The sequence below is a fragment of the Vulpes vulpes genome, chromosome 3 (assembly GCF_048418805.1).
Source record: "Vulpes vulpes isolate BD-2025 chromosome 3, VulVul3, whole genome shotgun sequence".
Lineage (NCBI taxonomy): Eukaryota > Metazoa > Chordata > Mammalia > Carnivora > Canidae > Vulpes > Vulpes vulpes.
This window is the reverse complement of record NC_132782.1, coordinates 117,666,340-117,679,818: the sequence shown is the minus strand read 5'-3', so window position 1 is coordinate 117,679,818 and position 13,479 is coordinate 117,666,340. Positions and strand designations below refer to the sequence as shown.

The 13,479-nt window shown below is 43.5% G+C and overlaps 2 protein-coding genes and 1 non-coding gene across 3 annotated transcripts in view; 1 reads left to right on the top strand and 2 right to left on the bottom strand.

Annotated features, from left to right (window-relative positions):
• The window catches only part of WDR47 (WD repeat domain 47), a 119,791-nt gene extending 106,435 nt beyond the window's left edge, over positions 1-13,356 (bottom strand). The window contains exon 1 of the mRNA XM_072754430.1: positions 13,274-13,356. The gene's annotated coding sequence lies outside the window, so the exon portion shown is untranslated. The remainder of the gene's footprint in view (positions 1-13,273) is intronic.
• Positions 1,374-1,782, top strand: LOC112918498 (small Cajal body-specific RNA 2). The gene has a single exon (XR_003234713.2).
• CFAP276 (cilia and flagella associated protein 276) lies at positions 2,622-13,405 on the bottom strand. Its single transcript, XM_072754441.1, has 5 exons — positions 13,274-13,405; positions 4,989-5,105; positions 4,356-4,471; positions 3,876-4,006; positions 2,622-3,442 (listed from the first exon to the last, which is right to left on the bottom strand). The coding sequence occupies exons 1-5, from the start codon at positions 13,352-13,354 to the stop codon at positions 3,372-3,374; spliced, it is 516 nt and encodes a 171-aa protein (XP_072610542.1). The 5' UTR covers positions 13,355-13,405; the 3' UTR covers positions 2,622-3,371.
• Between the last annotated feature and the right edge of the window lie 74 nt (positions 13,406-13,479).

Below are 13,479 nucleotides of genomic sequence, written 5' to 3'. Positions count from 1 at the left end.
TTCCAAGTGCATAGTGGAACTGGCACAGTTACAAATTATAAATCCACAAAATTCTTCTGATTTACCTTACCCACACACAAACGTTTTTTGTTGAAAAAGGAGAAAGAAGGAACTGACATGTAAAAAATTGTGTCCCTTGATGTGAAAGGAGCTAATTCTCATTATATACTCACTACTCATTCTGGAGTTTGAAAGACATGCTTTAATGGACAGTAAGTGAAGGCTCAGCAATATGAAGAAATCAAGCTTCCGGGCACCCGGGTGGCCCAGCGGTTTAGCCCCGCCTTTGGCCCAGGGCGTGATCCTGGAGACCGGGGATCGAGTCCTGCGTCGGGCTCCTTGCATGGAGCCCGCTTCTCGCTCTGCCGGTGTCTCTGCCTCTCTCTCGAATAAATAAAATCTTTAAAAAAAAAAAAAATGAAATCAAGCTCCCCGTAGTAAGAGGGCTCTTGTAAATGACAGGGATATACCTTCCTGCTTTTACTCATTTCACAGCCTGACTACTAAGTCACTGGATTTATTATTTCTTTAAAGATTTTTATTTATTCATGAGAGACAGATACACAGGCAGAGGGAGAAGCAGGCTCCATGCAGGGAGCCGGATGGGGACTCGATCCTGGGACCCTGGGATCAGGTCCTGAGCTGAAGGCAGGCGCTCAACCGCTGAGCCACGCAGGCGTCCCTAAATCATTGGATTTAAATAATCTATTCTCACTTTTCCCTTTGGTAAAATGTTTTCCTTTTCCCTTGGGAGAAGGAGCTCCTGGGGGCGCCGATCCTGGTTAATGACCAGGGTTGCCTGCTCCATGGGACAGCAGTCATCACCTATAAATCTCCTGCGACTGACTCATCTTATATCCAGAACTTGGATCAAAGACGTGGGTCGAAGATCAAAGAAAAGCTATAGATACGGATATAAATATGTACTTGGGCAAAGATCGTACTTAAGGCAAGCACGATCAGGGCAGCCCGCGTGGCTCAGCGGTTAGCGCCGCCTACAGCTCAGGGCGTGATCCTGGAGACTCGGGATCGAGTCCCACGTCGGGCCCCCTGCATGGGGCCCGCTTGTGTGTGTGTGTGTGTGTGTGTGTGTGTGTGTGTGTGTGTGTGTGTGTGTGTGTGTGTGTGTGGTGTGATGAATAAATAACTACAATCTTTAAAGAGAGGGGGAAAAAAAAAAAAAGACAAGCACGATCTTGCGGTCTAGTCTTGCCAGAGTTTGTCCAAACCGGGGACCCGGGTTCCCCCTCCGAGCCACGCGAGGGCAGCAGAGCGCACCGAGGGCGCATTCGGCCGAGGGCGTTGCGCTCAGTGGCTCCTCCCAGAATCCTCCGAGGCAGAGGCCTTTAAAGGGGGGGGTACCGACTTCCGGCCCTTTCCGGAGGGAGAGCGGCCTGGGGCGGCGGCGATGGTGCGTGTGGTGCTGCGATGTGCGTGGAAGGCGCGTGTGGGTTGAGTGAGTGGGCGTGCGAGTGTGGTGGGTCCACGTGGGGCGTGCAAGGCGAGCGTATGTGCGCCGTCCCTGAGCCCCTCCCCCCGTCTACACCTTGATCTTATTTGATCGGGTTGTGACCCAGCCCCGCCGGGCCGGCCCGAGATGAAAAGCTTCCTCCTGCGAAGCCCCCTCCGTGGGGCGCTGTGCGGCGAGGCCCGCGGGCGGCGGCAGCACCGCGGCCCCGGCGCTGGTCTGACGGGGCCCGGCGCTCAGAAGTGATGAATTGATCAGATAGACGAGGCCGGGCCCGTCCCGCGCCGCTGATTATCGAGGCGATTCTGATCTGAGCCCGGCCCCGGGGCGCGGCCGCCGGAGGCCCGGGTGCAGCCGCAGGCACGGGAGGAGTGTGCGCTGCACGGTTTCCCTCCGCCCGTTGCCTTCCCCGCAGGCCTGGCCCTGGTGGCCCTGGTGGCCCTGGTTGGCCTCTGTACGGCGTCTGACACTGCAGGTTACGTCTACGGGCGTGCGTGTACGGGTGTTACACACGCGTATCCCGTGAGAGCGTGGAGCGCTTGCAGGGTCCGGAGTGCGGGGACTGGCCCCAGCTTTACGGAATTACAATGATCAGGGAGGCTTTTTTTAAACCTCGATGTATGGGGTCACGATAATAAATTTTTTAAAATTCAGTATCAAAAAACCTGCATGCCATGATTACCCAGAGTCCTTCCTCTCTGCCACTTTCATCCCGTCTAAACAGAACTGGGACGCCCGGGGGCTCAGTGAGATCCTGGAGACGGGGCCTGCTTCTCCCTCTCCTGTGCCTCTGCCTCTGTGTGTCTCTCATGAGTAAATAAATAAAATCTTAGAGAGAACTGAAACCTCATATTGCCACTTGGCAGCAGATGTGATCTGAATAGGCTGGAGTCTCTGGAAGAGGGCTTGTGATAGTTTGATGGTTTAAGGACCCTGTACCTGAGTAACAGGAAGCAGCTTTCTCGTCTGAATTATGCAACAATGCATATGCTGTCCAAACTTAGAAACAGGAACTGATCCTAGGGTATTCTGAAAGGTCTGCAGTTTCTTGCCTAATCTAACATCAGGTTCCCCTGAGTGACTTGTAATTTTAGAAACCACATCAATGCATCAGTTTTTAGGTACCTTCAAACCCAAGCACCAGGTTGTTGAATCACGTTCATAAGAATCAAGGACTGTATTTCACAGCACAAATTGACAAAAGGGAATTGGCTCCCAGGCAAGAAGAGAGCAGAGTTAGACAATGAACAATGGCAAGGAACCAGGACCAGGAAAATGGAACCCTTAAGGCAAAGTAAAGTCCAGCAGATGACTAAATTCGGAAGGTCTGACATCTGTTAAGTATGAATGACCTCAGCATAAACGTTAATTCTCCATAGAGCTTCCAGAATTATGGTTTGGTAAGCTCATTAAGAGAATGGGCTATGCCCACTCTTGTTTCCCCAAAATTTATCTCAGTGTCTGACATACAAGTTTGGAATGAGTCCACTTTACAAAATACGAATACCTGTCCCCTGCTGAAAACAAGATTTTTTCTTTCTTTTTTTGTTTTAAGTAGGCTACACACCCAGCGCAATGTGGGGCCTGAACTCAAGACCCTAAGACCCAAGACCTCAGCTGAGATCAAGACTGAGACGGTTAACTGAGCCACGCAGGCACCCATGTGCTGTTTAGTTCTAAATCCTTAGCTTTTCAGCAAGATGACTTTCCAAATTGCAAATCTGACCACGAGGACTAGTTTCTAGAAGTTGGGAAACATCCCTCCCACATTTTAAAAGCAGTTAAGCGGCAACTCTCAGTCCATGGGTAATGCACTTCAGGCTTCATCCAGCACAAATATATTTAATGGAGGTGGGCGGCAGTATGTTCCACTATGATTAATTAGTCCAGGGGCCTGTCAACACTAAGTAGAGAAGAAGCCACCATCATTCTTTCGGGAGTAGCCTCCATTGGTGGCAGCAGTGTGAGGGGACACTGTGGAGAAAAGAGAAGAGGGAGTAGGCTGTGAATTGCAAATCCTTTGCCTTTTCTGGGAACCTGTAATCACCCATACATTGCTGGGTACTGTGGAGGAGGTCCTTATAACATCTGGGGAAACTGGCCTATAGAGGACTGATGGGAGATAGCTGTAGGGTCCTCCACTCCCAGATTTCTGTCCTTTGATAGACATTTTGTCCCCAAGACTTAGGGGACAGAGCTAAAGGCTCTGAAAATTCATCTTCTAGTTTATAGGCAGTATGTCCTCTGGTATTAATCTGAGAAAGTGCCAACTTAGTCACTGCTATTCTAAGACCTTCAGTTATCCTTGAAGTTCTCTAATGACCAATCACCTCAATTCCCTGATTCCTGGGTCAATTAAAAAAGCTCTTGTACCACCCATCTGCCCATCCAGTCTTCTAACCCTTACCTATGGATCCCTGGATGCTGTGGATAGACTCCTTCTTAGGGTTGATCCAGTGTCTGATGTTAGCTCGGGAAGTGACGGAAGGTGGTGGAGGAGGGGGTAAAAGTTCTCCAGGGAATTGGGTCTTGATGATTCTAGAGATGGTATGGGGAAGAACAGGGGAGAGTGAAATCAATCAGAAGAAAGGTGAGGAGGGAAAGAAAATTGCATGCAGCCTCAAAAATAATGCAGCCAAAGACCTTTATCCTCTGGGAATTAGCTGAATATTTTGTTTGTTTATACAGATGAGCAAAATGCTGGAGGATCCCTATTCACTTTAGCTAATAAAAATACAGAAATTGCATTATAGATGTAAAAAGCACAGAAAAATGTATACAAATGAGTACCTATTGATTATCTTTGTTATTTCCCAGGTGACACTTTACCTTACATGACTGGGTGGCATTGTCCTTAGGGTGGAGAAGTCCTGCCTGCACCACTTACCCATGGGTATCCTGGGTGGTCTCCTGGTGTAAAAGTACCTCACTTTTGTTCTTGAATGTCCCTGTGTGGTGGTTGTACAAGGCTGCTAAGCGGAAATCCAGGTCATCCTTTGGTATCTACAGAAGAAGTCAATCCACCCAGGGTTAACTTGCTACCTTTACCTCAACTCTAGTCAAGTTCTGTTGGGCTTACTTTTTCCCCAAAAGCAGAGTGAACTCCTTTTGGGCTTGATGTCCACCAGCTCCTTATACATCAAAGGCATCTTGACTCTTGTCAATATAGAATTGTGTCATAGGTCTAATGGGGTGGGGGGGGGGTGAGCTCTCACTGGAGATATGGAAATCATATTGTCCTCTACTTGGGCTTAATGGGCCTTATGTCGTGTATGGTTATCAGAAGAATGAAAGGTCTGGTGAGAAAATGATTTGCTCCAGATAATCTACTGTAGCAAAACACAACCCTTCCGACTTCCCAGAGGCCAGATAAATTGATACTAGGCTTTAGGTTTGATAGGACCTTGGACTAGGGACAAAATAAAGATGCTGATGCCATTGAGGACAGACTACCTTTCAAAAAAGATATATATGAATCTTAAGCAGGTGTGAAGAGAAATAGTATTTCAATGCTAGGTACCTCAGGATCAAGAAAATAAATATCCCGCCTCGTGGAGGTGATTGTGGGAGTTGAGCTGAGCCGACTCCAGGGTTCCTGTTGCTGAGCAAGGTGAGTTGGGTTCTTATATGGCAGTTTCTGCAAAAGAGAAACCACAGCAGGACCTGGTTACAGGAGGCCTTGCTGATATGATAGCTTCAGTGACATCCATCTCCTTATTCCATCCTAGTGTAATTGAAGCACAGGGGGTCTCTTCAAAGGGAAGAACGATATGAGGCAAGACTCCCAGGCTTTTGATGCTCTTAGGTTTTCAATATTAGAACTGACAAAAGTTGGCCAGGAATACAGGAAAAGGGGTGGAGTGGGACAGCGGGTGGTGAGTGCGGAGAAGATAAGGAAGATGAGCTCATGTTTAGATGTCCTCTGAGTTTGAAGAAAAGGTTAAGTTGCCCGAATGCAGTCAACAGGTGGAACATGGGAAGTTGAAAGTTGAAGGAGAACTCAGAGCAAGTAATAGAGGTCTGGGGATCATCCACATGAAGTAGTGGCTAAAGCCTGCAAAAAGGATTGTGGCCAAAAGGGCTCACGATTGCACAATATTATAATGGGGAGGGGGAGGAGAGAGAAAAGATACTAAGGTATTCAGAAACAGAAGAATCAGGAAAGTGCAGTGTCTAAGCAGGAAGAGAAGATTTCAGTAAGCAGAGAAGGGTCGCTGTGACTGCAGAAGTGTCAAGGAAAAAGTATGTTGGACAGTCACTCTTCTAAATAGAACCTCATAAACATCAATGTGAAAAGCACACAAGTGATTTCTTCATTTAATGTAAAATGCCCCATTGTTCATTAGTACCTTAGTACCTAGCGCAGCGACCTAACACATGGTATTCAAAAATGAAATATTGTTTGAATAATGACTGCATTCCAATGAGTATAGCTTCAACCTAGTAGAAATCAAATTCAATCTATTCAGTGTTGGAACCCTCCTCTCCTCTACATATGACAAAGTGCTTGTGTAACTCGGGTCAGGCATTAATTGAATAGTATGTACCAGACAGTGTGCTGTCACAAAAAATATGATAAATGAAACAAGAAAACTAGAAATACATGATGCAAGCATAGGCAGATCTCCTCCAATTCCTCAAAGGCTACATAAGCTTCATCATGTCCTCATTCAGCAGAAGAATGAGACTGTCCTCTACTGAGAAAGTAAGACTGTCAAGCATGAATACCATCCTCATATCCATTGTCCTATCTCAAAGAAAGGCATATACCTTTTACTCAAGGATAACCCTTATGAATGGAAAAAGATATTACATTTAAATTGAAGCAAAAACAAAACAAAACAAACAGGTAGCAATACTTAAACAAAATAAACTTTAAAACAAAGACTGTACCAAGAATCACATAAAGGCATTACATAGTGATAAAGGGACCAATTCAACAAGAGGATATAACAATTGGGAAGATCGGGATGCCTGGGTGGCTTGGTGGTTGAGTGTCTGCCTTTGGCTCTGGGCGTGATCCTGGAGTCCCATATCGGGCTCCCTATTGGGAGCCTGCTTCTCTTCCCTCTGCCTATGTCTCTGCCTCTCTGTCTTGTGAATAAATAAGTAAAATCTTTTAAAATTTAAAAAACCAATTGTGAATATCTATGTACGCAAAATAGGAGCACCTAACTACTTAGAGCAAATTTTTCCTTAATAGACATAAAGGAAGAAACTGACAGTAATACACCAATATTATGGGGCTTTAACATGCACTTACATCAACGGATAGATCATCCAGACAGGAAACCAACAAGGAAATGATGGCTTTGAACGACTCATTAGGTCAGATGGACCTGACACATAGATACACAACATTCCACATATTCTTTTCAAGAGCATACGGAGCATTCTCCAGGAGAGATCACACATCAAGCCAAAAAACAAGTCTCAATAAATTTAAGAAGACCGAAATCACATCAAGAAACTTTTCCAACCACAGTGGTATGAAACTAGAAGTTAATTAGCAGAAAAGAAAAAAACTGGAAAAAATACAAACAGAGAGGCTAAACAACATGCTACTAAACAACCAATGGGTCAACTAAGCAATCAGAGGAAATAAAAAAATACAGAGAAAATGAAAACACAATTGTCTGTCTGAAGCCTTTGAGAGTTGTAAGAGGGAATTTTAAAGTGATACAGGCCTACGTCAAGAAACAAGAAAAGAAAAAGAAACAAGAAAAATCCCAAACAATCTAATCTTATACCTAAAGAAATTAGAAAAAAAGAATGAACAAAGCCTAACAAAGAATCTAACAAAATTAGTAGAAGAAAATAATAAAGATCAGAGCAGAAATAAATGAAGACTAATACACACACACGCACACACACACAGATCAAGGAAACCAAATGAAACCAAGAGCTGGTTCTTGAAAAACATAAAATTGATAAACCTTGAGCCAGACTCCTCAGGAAAAAAGAGAGTGAGCAAGGACTTAAATAAAATCAGAAATGAAGGAGGAGAAATAATAACCAACATCACAGAAACACAGAGAATTATAGCAAAATACCATGAAAAAATGCATAGGATCTTCCTAAACTAAATCAAAAAGAAATAGAAAATTTGAACAGATGAATTACTAGTAATAAAACTGAAATCATGATTAAAAAACCCAATAAACAAAAGTGTAGGACCAGATAGCTTCACAAGTGGATTCTGTTAAACATTTAAAGAGTTAACACTCTTTTCATTTTTTTATTTTTATTTTATTTATTTTTTTAAGATTTATTTTTATTTATTTATGAGAGAGAGAGAGAGGCAGAGACACAGGCAGAGGGAGAAACAGGCTCCATGCCGGGAGCCCGACGTGGGACTCGATCTCGGGTCTCCAGGATCGCGCCCTGGGCCAAAGGCAGGCGCGAAACCGCTGAGCCACCCAGGGATCCCCACTCTTTTCATTTAAAAAAAAAAGATTTTTATTTATTTATTCATGAGAGAGAGAGGCAGAGACACAGGCAGAGGGAGAAGCAGGCTCCATGCAGGGAGTCCTTGGGACTCGATACCAGGTCTTCAGGATCACGCCCTGGGCTGAAGGTGGCGCTAAACCTCTGAGCCACCTGGGCTGCCCCAACACTCTTCAAACCATTCTAAAAAATAGAAGAGTAAGGAAGTCTTCCAAATTCATTCTACAAGGCCAGCATTACCGTGATACCAAAATCAGACAGAGACTACGAATGAAAGAAAACTACGAGCCTATATCTCTGGTGAACACAGGCATAAAAATCTTCAATAAAATATTAGTAAGTCAAATTTATAATACATTTAAAGGATCATTCGCTATGATCAAATGGGATTTATTCCAATGATGCAAGGGGAGGTCAGTATTCACAAATCAGTGTGATACATCACATTAACAAGGAAGGATAGAAACTGTATGATCATCTCAATAGATGCAGAAAAAGCATTTGACAAAATACAACATCTGTTTATTATAAAAAATCTCAAGTAGATTTAGAGGGAATGTATCTCAACACAATAAAGGTAAATATGAAAACCCGCAGCCAACATCAATTTCAAGGTGAACAACTGAAAGATTTTCCTCTAAGGTCAGGAACAAAACAAGGATGTCCACAATCACCACTTTTATTGAACATAGTACTGAAAGTCTTAGCTGCAGCAATCAGACAAGAAAAAGGAATAAAAGGCATCCAAATTGATAAGGAAGAAGTAAAACTGTCATTATTTGCACATGCACGATACTATATATAGAAAACCCTACAGACTACTAAAAAACTATTAGAACTAATAAATGAATTCCCTAAAGTTGCAGAATACAAAATTAATATAAAGAAATCTGTTGTTTCTATACATCAATAAAACAGTGGAAAGACAAATTAGAAAACAATTCTATTTACAATTGCACCAAAAATAATAAAATATCTAGGAATAAATTTAACCCAGGCAATGAAAGATCTATTCTCTGAAAATTATAAGACACTGGTGAAAGCAATTGAAGATAGCACAAATGGAAAGATATATCATTCTTATGGATTGGAAGAATTAATATTGTTAAAATGTCCATACTACTCAAAGTAATCTACAAATTCAGTGCAATCCCCATCAAGATACCAATAGCATTTTTCACAGAAGTAGAAAAAATAATCCTAAAATTTATAGAACCACAAAAGACTTTGAACATCAGAGCAATCTTGAGAATGAACAAAACTGGAGGTATCACAATCCCAGATTTCCAGATACACTACAAAGCTATAGTAATTAAAACAATATAGTACCTGGGATGTTTTCTGGCTTAGTCAGAAGAGCATGCAACTCTTGATTTTGGGGTCATGAGTTTGAGCCCTACTTGAGTGTAGAGATTGCTAAAACAAATAGGCTTAAAAAAAAACACTATAGTACTGGCACAAAATTAGACACATAGATCAATCAATTAGGATAGAGAGCCCATAAATAAACCCAATGCTTATATGGTCAATTAATCTATGGAAAAGGATGCAAGAATATACAATAGGGAAGACAGTTTCTTTGACAAATGGTGCTGGGAAAACTGGGCAGCTACATGCAAAACAACAAAATCAGGGCACTTTCTTACACCATACACAGAAACAAAATGAAAATGGATTAAAGACTAAATGTGAGAACTGAAACCACTAAAAGAAAACATAGGCTATAATTTCTTAGGTATTAGCCTTATCAACATATTTGTGGGTATATCTCCTCAGGGAAGGGAAACAAAAGCAAAAATAAACTACTGGAAATACACCAAAATAAAAAGCTTTTGCACAAAGGAAGCCATCAACAAAATGAAAAGAGAACCTACTGGATGGGAGAAGATATTTGCAAATGATATATCTGATAAGGAATTAATATCCAAAATATATAAAGAACTTATACATAACTCAACACCAAAACACCTAATCTGATTATGAAAAGATGCTTAACATCACTGATGATCAGGGAAATGCAAACCAAAACCACAATGAGATACCCCGTCACACCAGTCAGAATGACTAGTATGAAAAAGACAAGAAGTAACATAGTGTTGGCAAGAATGTGGAGAAAAGGGGGATCCCTGGGTGGCGCAGCAGTTTGGCGCCTGCCTTTGGCCCAGGGCGCGATCTTGGAGACCTGGGATCGAATCCCACGTCGGGCTCCGGGTGCATGGAGCCTGCTTCTCCCTCTGCCTGTGTCTCTGCCTCTCTCTCTCTCTCTGTGTGACTATCATATATAAATTTTAAAAAAATTAAAAAAAAAAAGAATGTGGAGAAAAGGGAACATGTAAATTGGTATAGCCATTGGGGAAAACAGTATAGAAGCTCCTGAAAAAATTAAAAATAGAAATCCGAGATCCCTGGGTGGCTCAGCGGTTGAGCGCCTGCCTTCCACCCAGGCCGTGATCCTGGAATCCCGGGATCGAGTCCCACATCGGGCTCCCTGATGGAGCTTGCTTCTCCTTCTGCCTATGTCTCTGCCTCTCTCTATGTGTCTTTCAGAATAAGTAAATAAAATATTTTAAATAAATAAATAAATAGAAATCCATATGATCCAGTAACCCCAATACTAGGTATTTACCCAAAGAAAATGAAAATACTTAATCCAAAAGGATATATGCGTTATGTTTACTGCAGCATTATTTACAATAGCCAAGATGTGGAAGCAACAAAAGCTCCCATCAATAGATGAAAGGATGAAGAAAATGTGCTATCTATACATATATAGCTTCATTGTTTATCCATTCATCTACCTACCTACCTATATATCCACAATGAAATATTACTCAGCCATAAAAAAGAAAAACCTTGCCCTTTTCCACATCATGGATGGAGATAGATGGTATTTGCAACATGAAATAAGTCAGACAAAGAGAGACCAATACCATATTATTTCACTTATATGTGCAACCTGAAGAACAAAACTAAACAAACAAGAGCAGAAACAGACCCATAAATGCAGAGAACAAACTAATGGTTGCCAGAAGGAAGGTAGGTGGAGAGATGGGTGAAATAGGTGAAGAAATTAAGACATACAAACTTCCAGTTATAAAATAAATAAGTCATGGGCATGAAAAGTACACCACAGGAAACAGAGTCAGTAATGCTGTAATAACGTTGTATGGTGACAGGCGTTGACTACACTTACTGTGGTAGACACTGAGTAATGTATAGGATTGTCAAATCGCTATGCTGGACAGCTGAAATGAATAGGAACACTGTATTTGTCATCTATACTTCAAAAATAATAATAAAAATGAAGAACCTTTCTTCCCTGAAACTAACCTTTCCTTGTGCTTCAGAGACCTGTACCATCTTGGCATCCCCTATACCCAGCCCCTCTCTCATTCCTTCATCACTGTCTCGCTATCACTCTATCACTTTCCCTTCAGAACTAGACTTCTTCAAGAGTCAACATTTACTACCTCCACTTCCTCCCCATTTCCAAACCCTCTTTAGCCACTGCAGTCCGGCCTCTTTCTTAAGCAAGCACTGAAACTGATCTTTATCTTTAGCTACGTTAGGTGGATCCTTTCCAGACCTGGTCTTATTTGGCTTCTGCATTTTCTGGCACCATGATTCTGATTTCCTCGAATGTTCCCTCTATGCTCTGTAGGGCCAGATCCTCCTGATTTTCCTCCTGCCTCTAGTTGTTACTGTTCAGCTCCCTTGTCAGCTCTACATTCTCTCTCTGTTCCTTAGTGCATTCTCCAGGAGTTTCATTTCTGGTTTTCGTATTCTCACATTCACTGGATGAGCTCATTCCTTCCTGTGGCTTTGACCACCACATGGATGCTGTGGCTTCCAGACACACAGCTTCAACCTAGAACTCTCAACCATGTTGCCTGCTATTCAACTCCACTTAAATGTCCCACAGGCACCACAAAAGCAACATCTACCTAACCGACCTGAACTTCTTTCTCCCCAAACCGGCTTCCCCTGGATGCCTCATTCAGTAAATGATATCAATGAAGCCCTCAGCAACCTAGGAGCTATCCTAGACTTGTTCCTTCTCTTGAGTACACATCCAGCCACAAAGTTTCATCAGTCTTGCCCTTGGCAACTTTTTAACATCTGCACCTTATTGCCATCCCCTGCCTTAGATCTTTTATTCCTCCTGGAGGTTTCTGCCTTCTGAGGCTCCTGCCTTCTTGCTGATTCCTCTTGTCCTCACTTCTGTTCTAGCCGCCGTGCTTTCCAAAAATACCCATTGATTGTGTCACTCTAGTGCTTAAAATCCTGACGTGATTCCCCAGCACCTCGAGGATGGAATCCTAGCTCAGTAGCATGGTGTACACAGCACACCCAGCCCAACAAGGTGACTCCAGTTCCTGCTCTCTTCTCTCCTCCATCTCACATGGATGCTCCAAACATTCTAGACTCTTTGGCCCCAAACGAGGCACTCTTCCTCTCCTTTCCATGTATGCGCGCCTGCTGCCCCCTGTGCCTTGAATATCTGGTTCTTGTTACCTTCTTTCTAAGTCATATTCCTCCCTCACCTGGCCCAGGTAACTCCTAGGCGGATGCGAAAACTCACCTGCTCTGGGAAGCTTTCCTTTAAATGACACACGATGTATAACTCTGCCACAACACATGTGCTATTGGGCATTTTTGCTGTTGCTGTTGTCAGCTTTTCTACTAGAGTTCCTCTAAAGCAGGAGCCCTATCTAACTCATCTATACATCCTCAGTGTTGAGCAGAATGCTTGGCATATAGTAAATGATAAATGTTGAATAAATCAAAGGAAGCTCTTTGATACTGTTGTCAAGCCACAATTCCTACTGAATTCACCTCATTTTGCAACACTTCAAGCATCCCAAATACTTCTACCAGAAAAAAAGAATCATCTAAGTTCCCAAATCACTGACACCCATACAAAGAACACATTCCAGCACTGGCCAAAAGACAGAGATGGTGTGAGGGTAGATGCATAAAAAGCATGACCTGGTGGCTTCCAGAGGCTTCTCTCCCATTCCACATCTCCTACCTCTTCAGAGAACACTTTTCCAAACAGGGCAAAGGGTGGCTTGGTGGGAACCTGGGCCCGTTTAATCCACATTATACCGAGCATTGCTTTGGGGAAGAAGAGCCCCTTGTTCCTTGGGCTAGAGCTCTGCTTCCCTCTCCTCGAGGGCACCTCTGAAACGTCAGCAGACCTGAATACGGAGCCAAGGAGGCGGGCAGAAAAACTTCTCCGGTACCTGACCCAGGGTCCTCACCAGAGTGCTCTAAGTTACCGTCTCTACCCATCACGCCAACAGAAAGAAGCGTGCCATCGAGCCTGCTGGGAATCTAAGCAAGAAACCACAATACCTTGGAAGCCCGGAGTTTCCCCAGGTAGGAGTCATCGTTCTCCAACGTAGGGTGCTGGAGAGGGTCTCGGGGGAAAGGCATGGTAAAAGGCGGAGCGAGACGCGGGTGCGCGGGACGGGAGCCCGCGCAGCCGCGCACGACGCACGCGGAGGATCCCGGGTCCCAATTGTTTGGAACGCCCAGCTTCGGTTGCCAGGCAACTCCCC